The sequence below is a fragment of the Hyperolius riggenbachi genome, chromosome 6, assembly GCF_040937935.1.
Source record: "Hyperolius riggenbachi isolate aHypRig1 chromosome 6, aHypRig1.pri, whole genome shotgun sequence".
Classification (NCBI taxonomy): domain Eukaryota; kingdom Metazoa; phylum Chordata; class Amphibia; order Anura; family Hyperoliidae; genus Hyperolius; species Hyperolius riggenbachi.
The window spans coordinates 344,577,024-344,593,796 of NC_090651.1; the positions used below are offsets into that span (position 1 = coordinate 344,577,024).

Here is a 16,773-nt window from a genome sequence, read left to right on the forward strand (position 1 = left end):
TGACTGTGGCAGTACAGTGGCAATAAGACAATGCTATATAGTATGCTATATACTGGTGACGGACGGAAGTACTACTGATCCCAGCAGTACACGCTGACTGGCAGTACAGTGGCAATAGACAATGCTGTATACTGGTGGCGGAAGTACTACTGATCCCAGAAGTACACGCTGACTGGCAGTACAGTGGCAAATAGACAATGCTATATACTGGTGGCGGAAGTACTAATGATCCCAGCAGTACAAGCACGCTGACTGGTACTACAGTAGTATGACTAGGAGGCTGGGGGGGCCCTGGCTAGCCTAGCTGGTGAGAGAGTCTAACCTGCCTGCCTACCCAAAGCTAAACCCAACTTCAAGTGGCGGAGAAATGACGCGGTTCGGGTATTTATTTACCCGAACCACGTGACCCGCTCGGCCAATCGCAGTGCGAGCCGCGTGTTCGAGCCCGAACCACGTGACCCGCTCGGCTAATCACAGCGCGAGCCGAACGTTCGGGGAACGTTCGGCCATGCGCTGTCAGGCCGAACATACGTTCGACCGCATGGCCGAACGCATGGTCGAACACCACGAGGTGTCCGGCGAAGCCCGAACCGAACTCGAACAGCCCAAAATCCGGGCGAACCCGAACAGTGGCGAACACTGTTCGCCCAACACTAGCTGTAAGCCCCGACTGGCCGAAGATACCGGGAGACCTTACAGAAGATCCAGGCGGTGGAGGATGGTGGCAAGGGAGCGATCAGGCTGAAGGGGGCTGGAGGAAGCCCCAGATATGTATGAATTTTTTTTTCTTTTCATCTCAGGTTACCTTTAATTAGCCAGGGAGTGTTAACGGGGCGTAACTAGAAATCACTAGGCCCCCCTGCCAAACTTTGGATGGGGGCCCCTCCCCCGCTGCACAGGTAAACTGAGAACCAATGTTATTCAATTGGCTAGTGCACACGTGAATGTGTTTTCTCCATGCAGATAAAATCAGAGAGCAGTGAAGCTCTGCTCACATTTACTTTATCAATCACATTAGCTTCTGTGACAAAACCTACATTTTTTAGCACATACAGACACACATGGTGTGCAGAAAACCAACAGACGAGTGTGCTCCCAGCCTCAGCTTATTACACTCACTCTGTCCTCTGATGGAGCAGCACTGGCTCCGCAGACTTCTCCAGAATCACTACAGTACAGAGCACTTGGGGAGGGGCAGAGAGGTTGGGGGCTGGGCGTTGTAGACAAGGCCCTGCTGCACACTGGATAGGGACTGTCTACAAATCTTTGTCTGCAAAGCTTTTTATGTTTCCTTATCAGTGGCTAAGCCGACAAAGTCACAATTGTGCATTGAGCTTTTTATCTCTGTGCCCTTAGTTGTCAGTCTCTCAAGGAAAAGAAACTTCTCCCCCCACGGGACCCCTTGCGGCTTCTGGGCCCCCCTGCGGCTGCATCCCTTGCAGGGTCTATTGTTATGCCCCTGGCAGTATATATTTACAAAGCATATTTACAATTGCATCATTTGCTATACTGTTTTGGTGCTAATTTCCAATAAATATAGATTTTTTTTTTCAGCAACAGGTTTATCGAACAAGATAAAATAAAAATACAAACAATGCAATATTGTCAAGCGGCAGACTTCAAAACATACAGCAGGTAAAGGGCACCCAGGATCCAATCCAGAAGACAGCAGAATAGCAGATCCAAATTGTAATTACATAAGATTTTACATGATTGGCAAACCATTGCTTTTTATTTACATTTTACTCATTGTCCAAACTTTTTGGAAATAGGGTTGTGACTGAGTGGACTGTTTTTTTTTTTTCAAAGATAAGTAGAATATGAAAAAGTGAGTGGGAAGACCGCCTCAATGCCGGGAAGCAGAGAGACCGGTCAGCATGGAGGAAGGACGCCACATACCGGCTGTCTCAGGGCTATAAATAACAATCTGCTTTATTGGAGACAGTAAGCACAACAAGTTAATCTTTCTTTCCCGTCTACAATAAATAAGATTGTTATTAATAGCCTACTTACAGCAAGCATGAGGATTTCCTCCTGCATACTGAAAGTTTAAATCACTCTAAAGTACACAAAACAGGAAAAAAGTTTTGGAATAGGATGGCAGACTAAACACACAAATGTGCAATTCCACTATAGGGCATTACAGAACTGACTCTGACTAAGTTCTGTACAGCTAGCAGTAGGTTTATTGTAGATGTACAGGAAACAGGACATTTGTACGACCCGTAAAGCGTGGAAGTTTTGGCTCCTATATAAATTGCGGCTATGGGTGGAAATTTAACCGGACTTTTGAGCTGCAAAATACAGCTAAAAATAGCGAGCCCATAGCGGTTAGGTTACACAGTGGCGTAGCTAAGGAGCTGTGGGCCCCGATGCAAGTTTTACATTGGGGCCCCCCAAGTGCTCTACACATAACAATTGATACAGCGCACCAAAACCTGCCAATGGCAACTACAGTGTCAGAGGTGCAAGAAGGGGATGGGGAGGAGTTTGTTAATGATTACTGCTATTCGAAGTATCTATAGAAGTGGTTATGAGCACAGGACCAATAGAGAGCAAATACTGTAGTACGGGAGGGCCCTTCGGGGCCCTTCTGGCCCAGGGGCCCTGATGCCGTCGCAACCTCTGCAACCCCTATTGCTACGCCCCTGGTTAGGTATGGTGTGGGACGGTTAAGGTCTGAGAATTCCAAAGCCAGTGAAAATAATGTCTGGTCTTCTAGAATGCTTCGGGAGGAGAATCCGGCATGGCTAAACAGCCTAGGCTAAGCATCACTAGGAAGGCAGGGCTACATACAAATACCAGAACAGAAACACAGGGCTTTAAATGAACAATTCAGTCTTTTATTCTTGTCTGTGAGAAAGTTCTTTCAGATTACAGGACAGGCATGCGAAACTCAGATTCGGATACTCAAATCACAACAAGGACTGGCTCCCTCGAACACACTCCCGGCAAGCTTGACAAGGATATACTTACCTCTCCAGCATCCAGTGCAGGCATACTAGCGGCTCTCCGTTCGGGCTAGGCAGGAATAGCCGAGTCCAATCGTACCCGCTCTACTGCGCAGGTGTAAAAGGACTTGCGCCTGCAAAAAAGTAAAGATGACCAGCACTTGCCAATTCTTAAAAAGCAGGGTATTTATTCACAAAGAAAGTGAACAAAAATAGCCATGACATCTGGACTCCCAGAATGTAACTATAGCTCTTGATAGTAGATATAGCTCTTAGCTGCAAACAGTAGCATGAGGACTTCCTCCAGGATAGGTTACGCCTCCATTGCAGCCCAATTCCAATCACAACGGACTGTCGCCATTTCCAAAGGATAAACCGCTCTTTGTCAAGTGCTTTCACTTGACAAAGAGCGGTTTATCCTTTGGAAATGGCGACAGTCCGTTGTGATTGGAATTGGGCTGCAATGGAGGCGTAACCTATCCTGGAGGAAGTCCTCATGCTACTGTTTGCAATTGGCAAGTGCTGGTCATCTTCACTTTTTTGCTTGCATTAAAGGGGAACTGAAGAGAGAGGTATATGGAGGCTGTCATGTTTATTTCCTTTTAAGCAATACCAGTTGCCTGGCAGCCCTGCTGATTCTCTGCCTCTAATACTATTAGCCATAGCCCCTGAACAAGCATGCAGCAGATCAGGTGTTTCAGTGGTTCAGACTTATAAGTCTGATCTGACAAGACTAGCTGCATGCTTGTTTCTGGTTTTAATCAGATACTACTGCAGAGAAATAGACCAGCAGGGCTGCCAGGCAACTGGTATTGATTAAAAGGAAATAAACATGACAGCCTCCATATACCTCTCTCTTCAGTTCCCCTTTAAGTCTGTATCAGCCATACAGGCTAGACCTGGCACAGCCGTTGAAGCAAGATAGGTGTGCTGTCCAAGAAGTACAAAAAAAAAGGACTTGCGCCTGCGCAGTAGAGCTATTTCCACCTTAACCCGAATAAAGAGCGTCTAGTGCGCCTGCACAGGATCGCGGCAGGTAAATATTTACCTCATCACACTTCGGAGGATCTTTGAATGGAGGAAGACAGAGGAAGCCTCATTCGGCTCCAGAAGCTTCCCCTTCGCGAGGTAAGTATCCCAGAGGGATTTTTTTACATTACAGATTCTCTTTTAGGGCCCATTCCCACTTAGAAACGCAAAATGCCGGCGATTTTTGCCAGCGTTTTGCAGGAGTGATTTTTACACAATTTCATGCGGAAAAAAAATCACTGAACACTGCGGCGATTTTTTCCGCAATCGCGTTTAGAGCTTTAGCACTGAAACGCGGTCGCCGGGAAATCGCTTGAAAATGGTGCAGGCTACACGTTTGCGTTTAGCGTTTTTGGGCGATTTGCGCCGATTAACGCAAATCGCCCAAGTAAGAACGGGCCCACAGGGTTTCATTACACTAGCGCTTTTTAAAAGCACTAGCGTTTGAGCGTTTTGCCGAAATCGCGGTAAAACGCTCTAGTGTGAATGGGCCCTAAGAAACTGCTGGTGATGCTCAGCTGGTGAGAGACATTGCTATCTATTGTATTCAGTTCATCATCATAGTCATATTGGGAAATACCTGTTTGGATGAAAGTCGAAGCATCTGTACCGTCCCCACCTCTCTGGCTTTGCAGAACCGTTCCCCTGATGTGCTGTTTGTATTTTGTATAGAGATGAGGTTTATCAATGTAGAACCTTTAACCTGATGTGCTGTTTTTCACAATTTATATTGTACAGAGGTGGTGAGGTTTATCAACGTTTATGGCTACTGCTTGTTTACTCTAGGATGGAAAGGACAGATTGCAGCTGCCCTTGTAAAAAAAAACAAAGCAGAAATTATATCCTGTTGTTCTCTGCTGGTGCTTCACTAAACTGGCACTATTAGTGTACATGCCCTGTATGACCAAATCAGGAGAGAGGGCACAGGAGCCCATACCGAAAAAGGGTGGCACCATAAGCACCATTGTTGCAGTTTGCAGCAATGAAAGAAATTTTGGGCACACGCCGACACCTTTGCGGCAGGGGTAGATTACGGTTAGCATGGGGGGAGTTAAGTGTTAGGCATAGGTATAGGGAGGTCTTAGGGTTAGGCATCAGTAGAGGGAGGTCTTAGGGTTAGGCATTGGTACAGGGAGGTCTTAGGGTTAGGCATCGGTAGAGGGAGGTCTTAGGGTTAGGCATCAGTAGAGGGAGGTCTTAGGGTTAGGCATTGGTACAGGGAGGTCTTAGGGTTAGGCATCGGTAGAGGGAGGTCTTAGGGTTAGGCATCAGTAGAGGGGGGGTCTTAGGGTTAGGCATCGGTAGAGGGAGGCCTTAGGGTTAGGCATCAGTAGAGGGAGGCCTTAGGGTTAGGCATCAGTAGAGGGAGGTCTTAGGGTTAGGCATTGGTACAGGGAGGTCTTAGGGTTAGGCATCGGTAGAGGGAGGTCTTAGGGTTAGGCATCAGTAGAGGGGGGGTCTTAGTGTTAGGCAGTGGTAGATGGAGGTCTTAGGGTTAGGCATGGGCAGAGGGAGGTCTTAGGGTTAGGCATTGGTAGATGGAGGTCAAAGGGTTAGGCATTAGTAGATGGAGGTCCTAGGGTTAGGCATCAGTACATGGAGATCCTAGGGTTAGACATCGGTAGAGGGAGGTCTTAGGCTTAAAAAAATCTGTAGAGGGAGGTGTTAGGGTTATGGATCATAGAGGGGGGAGGGCTTAGGGATAGGCATCGGTAGGGGGAGGTCTTATGGTTAGGCATCGGCAGAGGGAGGTCTAAGGGTTAGCCATCGGTAGAGGGAAGTCTTAGGGTTAGGCATTGGTGGAAGGCGGTCTTAGGGTTAGACATTGGTAGAGGGAAGTCTTATGGTTAGGCATACGTAGAGGGCAGTCTTAGGGTTAGACATCGGTAGAGGGAAGACTTAGGTTTATACATTGGTAAAGGGAGGTTTTAGGGTTAGGCATAGGCAGAGGGAGTTCTTAGGGTTAGGCATCAGTAGTGTGAGGTCTTAGGTTTTGGCATCAGCAGAGGGAGGGTTCTGTGTGAGAGTAGGGATAGGTTAAGACATAGTAAAATATCAATAACAATTAACAAGATTTTCCTATTAGAATTAAGTAGTAGAATATCAGTAACTTTATAGATATTCTACTAGGGGCAATCCCCCGCGCCTTTTTTCCAGGCACCTTTTTTACATGTATGCTTGTATGACTTGCTCTTCCTTTTCTACAGGTAAAGGAGGAGAGGCCTTCACCATAACCACTACAAATCCTTCTCCATTAATCTGGACCGGAAACCCCATCAACCTGACGGTCAGCTACGGGGTAACTCCTCAGAACATAATCTGGACTCTGAATGGTAGTTTGCTGGCGGTCTGGACTGCGGGGACTGTATTCGTTGTATCTGGTTACCAAGGCAGGCTTACCCTGAATGAGTACTTTATGTCTATCTCCTCATCCACCCTGACAGACTCCGGAAAGTACAACATCACGGTTATGGACACGAGCAATGAGTTTGCATCATTAACTTTAAATGTGTCTGTGAAAGGTGGGTCTGACGTTATGTCTCACGGGTCGCAGGTCTGTCTATAAAGGTTTGGGTCAAAGTGAATTTTGAGGCGGCCCTAAAAAAAAAAATGAGATACTTACCTACAGTAAGTACTGGGAAGCCTCTAAATCAGGGGTCCCCAAACGTTTTGGGTCATGGGCCGGGTTAACATACTTCAGACTGCTGGGGGGCCGGAGTATACATAAAATGATGTAGAAGTCTTTGCGGGCCAGACAATGAAGCATACCCAGGTGACAACCTGCAGTGGACAGCAGTGATGGGAAACCAGTGAATTACTGCTTTCTGGCTTCCATGTGGATGGGTGGTGCCAGCACTGCTATTCTATATAGGGACCACACATATTTAAAGATGTGGCTGACCACATCTATAAGTAATACATTTTGTGCGTGTGGGGTCGGTAAAAAAGCCTCAGGGGGCCACATTCGGCCCACAGGCCTTAGTTTGAGGACCACTGCTCTAAATAGTCCAGAGGCTCCCTGTACAGACTCCCTGTCACCCCTCATTGGTGCTACATACAGACTCTCTGAACATATCTGATAAGAGCTTGTTGGATGTGTTCTCGTGGCCATGCTTCCCGTCGTGTACAAGGCCTCGCCTGAGCAGTTAGCAGTGCCGGATTTGTACTCTTTACCACTCAAGGTCACTGTCAGCAGCTGCCCCCCTTCAGTATAGATAGTATCGGTAGCCTGTAGACCCTTCCCTCCAGTATCGGTAGCCAGATGACCCTTCCCCCCTTCCTTCATTTTAGATACACTGATGACCCCCCCCCCTTCCCTCCAGAATAGGTATCCTGATAATCCCCCCTTCCCCCTAGTATAAGAAGCCAGATGACCAGCCCTCCCCCTTCCGTATTGATAGCCTGATGACCTTTCTCCCTCCAGTATAGATAGCCAGGTGACTCTTCCCCCTAGTATAGCTTGCTGCACACCCGCTCTTGATCCAGTGGTGCCTAGGTGGCCTTGGATTAAATCCAGCCCTGGCAGTTAGCCGAAGTCACTCAACAAGGAGCGGTCCCGTGCTACAGCACATTCATAATTACACAGCTTGTGCACAATGAGAAGCGCAGCGGGGATACTCTCAAGGAGGATGTGCGAAGCATCTAGAGCACAGGTGTCAAACAAGTGCGGCCCTCCCTGCCATTTTGTGTGGCTCTCAAGAGCTTCAAATGTGCATCATTGTAAGCAGTAAAAGAAGAACAGTACGCTGCCTTCCCATCCAGAGTATGTCAGTATCTTTGGTTGAAACATAGTCAGCTTGAGCCAAGCCTGGGTTCAGCATCAACCCACGGGACCTCCCTGCAAAATTAGCGCTGCGCTGTGTCTCTTCTGCTCTTCCTGCCAGCTGCATGCTCTGTGCTTCAATCCCTCCTTCTCCCGATCACATGACATGTATCTGCTTGGAGCCAGAGATATGCAGCATAGAGCATGTGACTGTCAGGAAGAGGAGACCTGAAGCAGCACTGGAGCAGTTAAATATTCAGGGCCGCCGTCAGAATTTTCTGGGTCCCATACTGGGCAAACCTACTGGGCAGGTGTGGGGAGTGGGGCCTCTTGGTGTAGCAAGCCTCCTCTACCTGTCACTTTAGACCCACAAGGGGGCAGAGCCATGTGCAAAGGCCGGGCCACAGCATAACAGGGCAGAGCCACATTGCATTGTAGTCCTCCCCCCTGCATTGCCACGTGTCAGGCCCCACCACCAGCCCGCATCAACAGCGTTTCACCACACAGCTCATGCGGCCACGCCAAAGGAGTGATTGACAGCTGGGGCCCATGTGGAACTGCCATTGTTTGGGCACCAGACTGGGTTGGGGCCCCATACAGCAGTACCTCCTATATTGCCCTGAAGGCGGCCCTGTAACTATTAAACTGCTCTACTGCACTACTCTGGGAAAGGGGCGGGGATCCAGCCAGCACCCTCACAGTCACCATAGTTATGCCACTTTATTTGAGACTGTTAAATAAATGTTAAATCTTAATGACTAATTTACCCAGCAACTTCAACTAATTTTTAGAATTTGGCCCTTTACGTGAGTTGAGTTTGACCTAGATCCAAGTTTCCGTTTCTCCTGTTATGTGATTGTTGCCATGTGTGAATTTGTCCTGGAAAGAATTGTATTTTTTTAATCAGAGATGTTTACCTATCCTTTAATGTGTTTATATTAATATTTTAGCGCTGTTTATTTTGGCAGCAGCACACGGTGTCAGCAACGTGGCTGTTATCTCCTCTGCACGGCGCTACTTCCCCCGGCGGTTTTGTTTCTCTGTTCCCCGTCATTGTTTCACTAACTGGAAATGAACAATATAAAAACAGCCACCACTCCTCTTCATTTTACTGAACAATTTTACTGAACTGAACAAACAAAAAATTCCAATGCCAAGGAAGCTGTATTCAAAGAACCACGTGCCCATAATAACTGTTGGCAAGAAGAGAGCAATACCTGTAAGACACACCCCTACCACATCAATAAACACACCCCTGCCACACCTCTGATTGTTCACGCCCCATCATAAGTCACGCCCATTCCATACTCCCAGTCACAGTCACAGATAGCACAAAGAATTAATAAGCACTCAAACCACGCGTCCAGTGATAAATGGCGCCGGTTAAATAATGGCGCCCCCTTCTGCCCGATATTTGTTTAAAACAATATTTATCGTTTTAATGGCGCAGACCTAGTGAATGTAATTTATCGTTTTAAAACCTGCTTTTTTGTCCTGTCTGAACGATATTTATCGTTTTAAGCCCTGCTTTGCTGCCATTTAGAAAATGTCTGCCCGACGACTTTAACGTTTAATTGCACAGCCCCCTCAAAAGATAGAAACACCTAATTTGCAGGGAATGTTAAGAAGAACAGTGGGAACAAGAGGAATTTTTTTTTTCAAAAAGACCTTATACTTTTTGAGAAAATTGATTTTAAAATACTCCTTTTGACCGTGGGAAAATGAAACACCCGGTGAATTTAGCAGTTAATAGCAAAGCCCGCTTAAATGCCAGAAACACCAAATTTGCAGGGAATGTTAAGAAGAACAGTGGGAACAAGAGGAAAACAAAATTTTTCAAAAAGACCTTATCCTGCAAATTTGGTGTTGCTAGGATGTAAGGGGACTTTGCTATTAACTGATCTTCCTTGGTATCACACACGGCTGGACACTGCACACCTTCCTTGGAATTGACCTGAGACCTTAAAGACTTTCTGCCTCTTTGTGCCTGCCCTCTCCCATCCTGTGAGTAACTTTCATCGATTATCTACAGCATCTATGCTCAATAGACTATATTTTTCTACATATATTATATATTATATCTTCAAACTCCTAAACAAAGGACTGTGTTTTCAAATCCATGCTGTCCATCCATACATCTCTGTGTAAGGACAATTCAGTCTATACAGGCCCTTTGATCTCTGCAGGATACCAGCCACAGCTGTGAAAGTTCACACCTTGACTTTAAATAGGGCCTTTCTTAGCAGGAGCCCTGAGCTGTCTCTTGTCCATCCTAATGTGTAAACATCAATATTCAGCACAGACACTTCTAGCTGTATACCAACCAAGAAATATATATCCAATTGACAAATCAACAATAATTCTACTTAAGTCTGTTGGAATCTACAGAAAGACAAAGAGAGGATCCAGGGGACGTGGGAAAAGACGTTATTCACTGCAGAACCAAAATAACTCTGTGACAAAATCTACAGAGTACACCCAGACTCAGCCAACAACCCTAATAGCTCCAGCACAATCCAGAAGAGATGACAGCCACACATCTGGAGACTGTTCCCTTCTGGAGTCCTCAATCTCAGACCTCAGCTCCCAGGGTAGCCCCATCAAGGCTGTCCTCTGCAACGTCAGATCAATAAACAACAAAACAGCAATCATACATGATCTAATAGAGTCTTCTGATCTGGCCTGCCTGACTGAAACCTGGCTTTCTGAACCTGTTGGCCCCACCCTGGAGGCAGCTGTGCCAACAAACTATTCCGTGATATACTGCAACAGGAAAGAACGCAGGGGAGGAGGGGTTGCACTTTGCTTTAGATCAGCTTTGAAAATCAGACCACTTACTGTAGGTCCTACCAACTCGTTTGAATGCTTGGGGGTGCAACTTTCAGCTGAGGAAAACATTAACATTGTAATGATCGCTGCTGCAGCAGCTATTACTGGAAGTATTAGTGCTGCAGCTCAGGCAGTTCTGATCTATTTCCATGCAAGTTGCATAGCTTTGTCTGTCTTTCCCTGCTGTCAGCTTGTGACTGATTATCATTCACCTGTGTGGGAATCTGCATGTCTGCTCCCATTGGATGACCTCAGTATAAAGATCTGCTTCCTGCAGGGTTTCCTTGGGTTTTCATAGCTTCAGCTTAAGCCTGTCTTGCTGTCGCTTTAGCCCCCGATCGTGTTTCTTGTTAAAGATACTTTGCTGGTCTTTGCATCATATATTGGTTCATTGCCAATATATATGCATACCAGCACGTTTATTATTTTCCTTGTATTTGTGTTACATTGATATATCAGTGTTGCTGATATATACGTACACGAACTGTTTATTTCCTGTGTTCAGTTAGTCAGTTTTCCAGCACGTTTTGGTAGTTTGCGCGTACCGTGAACACCCGTGCTGAGCTAGTTATCCTGTTCCTGGTCCTGTTTGTGGATTGCGTTCATCTCTGCGAAGAGATAACGAATCCTTCTGAATCCTGTTCTGTTACCGTTTGTGGATTGCGTTCATCTCTGCGAAGAGATAGCGAATCCTTCTGAGTCCTGTTCCCTGTGTTACTCCATTCCTAGTCAGCGTTCCTGCTTATGTCATATATCGGTTCATTGCCGATATATACATATGTTAGTCAGACGTAACAAATAGTTTCATTGATAGCTGTAATTGTAATACGCTAGGAAAACATACTTATTGTATATTTATCTGTGTTACGTTCTTCTATCTCAATCCTGCTATTTTCTGACTATCCTGTCCTGTCTTTGTGAGGCACGCCATCGCCGCATCGCATTGGCTGCCTCATTCCAGTCTGTCTGGTTTTGGACGCTTGCTGTCGCTAAGTAGCCGCTAGCTAGCAAGCGTTCATTCTGACTACCTGTCCTGATCTCCTCAGTTCTGATTTGTGCGCTCAGCGCTACTTTGCGCTGAGACGTTATATCGAAAGCATTGTTTGTGGCTGTCAGATCTGCACCAGCTCTGTGCGCCACAATCTCCTATTGGAGTCAGTCCTCCCCTCCACTATACTAGGGATAGCCTGTTTCCTGGTGCTAGTGTGTGTACCTCCTCCACGCCAGCACATGCGTTGCATGCTGACTGTGGAGAATACACCACCAAGCCTTACATTATGAAAACCCCATTACCAATCCCCATTGTGGGGGGGATTCCCAGAAAGTATGACACTGTTAATTATGGTTCCTGTTCCTTTAAAAAATTTGAAGAACTTAGCTCTGAAACAGAAAATGAGTTTTTCTCTGAATGTGCCAGGTTCCTGACCAATCCTGATCTCCAAGCGACTCCTGTTTCAACCTGGGCACTCCAACTAAGTTATATTTTGTTTAAAGGGGAATTATTCCAGTGGGCATTTGATGTTCTCAATCATTCCGATTTGAAAGATAGACCGCTGGAATTTCTAGCGTTTGTGATCCATAACTGGTTGCGCATAGATCCATTGCCTTTTCCTCTTAATGAACTCCTAGCAGCAGGCCAATCAGCTGCTCCTTCAATTGCTTGCAAGAATGAGCAGCAAGCAGAAAGTGTTACTGATAATTTTCCTGCAGCTTTGAATAAATCACCAAAAACCGCCAGGTCAAAGGCAAAACGCAAACGTTCTAAGAAACGTGTCCAATCTGCAGAATCGTTATCCTTAGCGACTGAGACCTATAATGAGATTCTGCCATTAACAGATAATGAAATGCAATTGTCTTTCAGGGGAGTTAAATGGACTTATGAAACTACTAATGAACTTTCCTCCCTGGCTAGGGAAAATAAAGATTTTTGTTTAAAAGAATTATCTGAGTATGATTATGATGAGATATTACAGAGTATTGAACAAATCAACTTATTTGTGAACCAAGGGAAGTTTGCATACACTACAGTTCAACACTTGCTACAGGTATTGGAAATTCTTAAGAATAAGGAATCTGCCAATCACCTGCTAATTAACCCTATACATGTGCCTGCCACAATCATATCTGCAGACTGTGATCAGCCTAAATGTTTCGCTGTTAAGTATGCATGGGATCCTCCATTCGAGAGGGGAGAGATGGAAGCCCTGGTCTGTGAATGGAAGAATGATTCAAGTTCATTTTGTCAATTTTACAGTGCAAAAAGTGAAATGGTATTGAACGCATGCATTAAGTCAGCCTATAACCTAATAGAGGCTGGTGTGTGTAGGTATGACCGTGTGGCTCCCTTGATTGATGTGTGGGAACTGATTTTGGATGATTTTTATGTGACTCCGAATTCGCAAATTTGGCGTTCTGACCCGCCTGCTTCAGCACCTTTGGCTGATTCAGCAGGTGATTCGGAGCTCTTTTTGTGTGAAATTGAAGTTCCTGCAATTCCACCCTGTACCAGGGATAACTCAGTGTTACTTCCCAGTAAAACAGAAGCCACTGATACATTCTTAACCTTGCCCTGCGTAAATTTCTCAGCAGAGAATCCAGAGGTCCTGCTGACTTCCGAGTCCAGTCTAGCCAGTACTCATGACTCTTTGTTTAGTGAAACAGACACCAGAAAAATCTTGCCTGTCTCTGCAAACACTTCTGCAGAAATTACCTGTGTTAATAAAGTTCAACTCCTGTCTGATCCAGCAGATGCCAGTAGGTGCACTGCATCAGTTTCCGAGTCCCAGGAATCCTGTCTAGTAAACTCAGAACCCCAGCATCTGAATTTTCCAATTTTACAAATGAATGGTGATTCAGATGCGCAAACATTGTGTCTTGATCTTCCTGTTTCTACACCTCGCTCTAGTTTCGTGAATAGCTCAGAGCATCTGCTATGTGAACCTGAAATCGCAGAATTATTACCTTGTTCAGAAAATTTTCCAATAAATTTGCCCTGTACCATGAATTGTGCAGTAGATCTCTCCAATGAAATTCAGGTCACAGAATCATTATGCTGTCCAGCAGGTGCTTCCATGGTTTTGCCCTGCAATATGGACTGTTCAGTGATCCTGTCCAGTGAAGCTGTGGTCGCAGAGTCTTATGCTTCACCCAGTACTTTGGATACTTTAAACCCTCTAGCAGAGGAGGCTGAAGCACTGCTTACCTCAGTTGGTGTTGCAGTAATATTCACTTGTCTAGCAGCTGTTTTGGAATTAAAGTCTGCTCTAATAAAACTTGATGAATTTCTGCCCAGCAAAGCAGAAGCCATTGAAATATTGTCCTCGTCAGCAAGTGTGTCAGATACCTTGCCCTGTACACAGTCTGATTTAACCAATGTTGAGTCCCTCTCCAGTGTTGTAACAGCCGAGGAACTCCAGCCCTGTCCTCTGAATGTTTCAGAAGTCTTGCCCTGTAACATGGACAATTCTGATTCTCTGGTCAAAATAATAGAAATCTCAGAATTTCAGTCCGGTCTGATGAGTGTTCCTGAAACCCAGCCCTGTATCCTGAAATATTCTGGTTCTCTGGCCGCTGTGGCAGAGGTTCCAGAGTTCCCTTCCTGTCCAGGGAATTCCTCAGTTTTGCCTAGTCCAGTGGGGGCTGCTGCAATACTGACTTGTTCTGCAGCGCCTCATGAGCTCCAATCCAGTGTATTAAATGAGTCTCTGTCCAGTCCAGAGGTAGTTGTGGAGTCCCTGTCTGGTTCAGTGCATACATCAGAAGATTTGTCCTGTCTTGTTAGTGCCCCTGAATCTGATTTGTTACTGACTTTGCTGGAATCAGCGACATCTAAGTCTGATCCAGCATTCTCGTGTAAAAGTCCAGTAGTTGCGAAGTTTAGTCATGATGATTTTTTTTTGGCCAGTCCTGGTTTTGGTCCTGTCTTGGCTGACCCTGAGGCTCACAGTTCCTTGACATGCCCAGAGGTTTCTCTTGTGCCGGTGTGCCCAGATGTTCTTTGTGTGCCAGAATGCCCAAGTGTGTCTAAGGTGTTAGCGTGCTCTGATGCTTCCTTAGTGGGAACACGTTCTGATATTGCCAGTCTGCCTGCATGCCCAGAGATGGTTCTGGTCCCTGAAAGCCCTGATATTGATGTTTGTCCTTGTGGCCCTGACTCGGGAATTGCCCTAGGTTCCATAGGGGTTCTTGATAGTTCTCCATGTGAGCCTAAGGGGCATTCTGACCTATGGGGATCTCTTTGGAGCTTCAAGGTGTTCTGGGAGGTCTCTGAGAAAACTTGTCCTGGTGCCTTGGACTGGTTCAACAGTGGGTTTTGTGTTGGTAAAGACAGTACCGGTGGGCATTGCAAAGGCTTTGGCGTTTCTGAACTGTTCCTGGAAGGCGGTGGGTATCGCTCAGGGAGTTTCGGAGGGCTTTCTTCTGGAAATCATGGTTCTGATGGGTGTCACACTGGGGCTTGTAGTACTGATGGGCATGGTTCTGTAGGTTCTGGTTCTGATGGGTCCAGTCTTGTGGGGACTGATTCTGGAGTTCGGTCTTGCCGGGCTGTCCCGGTCGTCATGGGTTATCAGTCAGACTGTTTTGTTGGAAATTTCAGTTTTGAAAAGCGTCTGGAATCCACTTTTAAAGGCGGGGGTACTGTAATGATCGCTGCTGCAGCAGCTATTACTGGAAGTATTAGTGCTGCAGCTCAGGCAGTTCTGATCTATTTCCATGCAAGTTGCATAGCTTTGTCTGTCTTTCCCTGCTGTCAGCTTGTGACTGATTATCATTCACCTGTGTGGGAATCTGCATGTCTGCTCCCATTGGATGACCTCAGTATAAAGATCTGCTTCCTGCAGGGTTTCCTTGGGTTTTCATAGCTTCAGCTTAAGCCTGTCTTGCTGTCGCTTTAGCCCCCGATCATGTTTCTTGTTAAAGATACTTTGCTGGTCTTTGCATCATATATTGGTTCATTGCCAATATATATGCATACCAGCACGTTTATTATTTTCCTTGTATTTGTGTTACGTTGATATATCAGTGTTGCTGATATATACGTACACGAACTGTTTATTTCCTGTGTTCAGTTAGTCAGTTTTCCAGCACGTTTTGGTAGTTTGCGCGTACCGTGAACACCCGTGCTGAGCTAGTTATCCTGTTCCTGGTCCTGTTTGTGGATTGCGTTCATCTCTGCGAAGAGATAACGAATCCTTCTGAATCCTGTTTTGTTACTGTTTGTGGATTGCGTTCATCTCTGTGAAGAGATAACGAATCCTTCTGAATCCTGTTCTGTTACCGTTTGTGGATTGCGTTCATCTCTGCGAAGAGATAGCGAATCCTTCTGAGTCCTGTTCCCTGTGTTACTCCATTCCTAGTCAGCGTTCCTGCTTATGTCATATATCGGTTCATTGCCGATATATACATATGTTAGTCAGACGTAACAAATAGTTTCATTGATAGCTGTAATTGTAATACGCTAGGAAAACATACTTATTGTATATTTATCTGTGTTACGTTCTTCTATCTCAATCCTGCTATTTTCTGACTATCCTGTCCTGTCTTTGTGAGGCACGCCATCGCCGCATCGCATTGGCTGCCTCATTCCAGTCTGTCTGGTTTTGGACGCTTGCTGTCGCTAAGTAGCCGCTAGCTAGCAAGCGTTCATTCTGACTACCTGTCCTGATCTCCTCAGTTCTGATTTGTGCGCTCAGCGCTACTTTGCGCTGAGACGTTATATCGAAAGCATTGTTTGTGGCTGTCAGATCTGCACCAGCTCTGTGCGCCACAATCTCCTATTGGAGTCAGTCCTCCCCTCCACTATACTAGGGATAGCCTGTTTCCTGGTGCTAGTGTGTGTACCTCCTCCACGCCAGCACATGCGTTGCATGCTGACTGTGGAGAATACACCACCAAGCCTTACAAACATATTGCTGATCTACCGCCCACCAGAAAAATACTCAGACTTCCTTGAGGAACTTGTAGACCTCCTATGCAACCGAACACTGGAACACCCCAGATGGATTGTTCTTGGAGATTTCAATACATGGGTGGACGACTCCTCTTCACAATTTGGAAAAGAGCTACCTCGTGCCTTACATGAACTGGGCTTCCTCCAATCAATCAGCTCTGCTACTCACAGGAAAGGTCACACTCTGGACCTTATATTCCATACTGGGCTGTCAATAGCCAATGTGGAAATTAATCCTGTTGCCTGGTCAG

The 16,773-nt window shown here is 46.0% G+C and overlaps 1 protein-coding gene across 1 annotated transcript in view; it reads left to right on the forward strand.

Moving 5' to 3' along the window:
- LOC137522967 (carcinoembryonic antigen-related cell adhesion molecule 1-like) overlaps nucleotides 1–16,773 on the forward strand; it is a 70,362-nt gene that overhangs the window by 24,040 nt on the left and 29,549 nt on the right. The window contains exon 2 of the mRNA XM_068243136.1: nucleotides 6,188–6,502. Coding sequence (XP_068099237.1) covers nucleotides 6,188–6,502 — 315 coding nt within the window. The remainder of the gene's footprint in view (nucleotides 1–6,187; nucleotides 6,503–16,773) is intronic.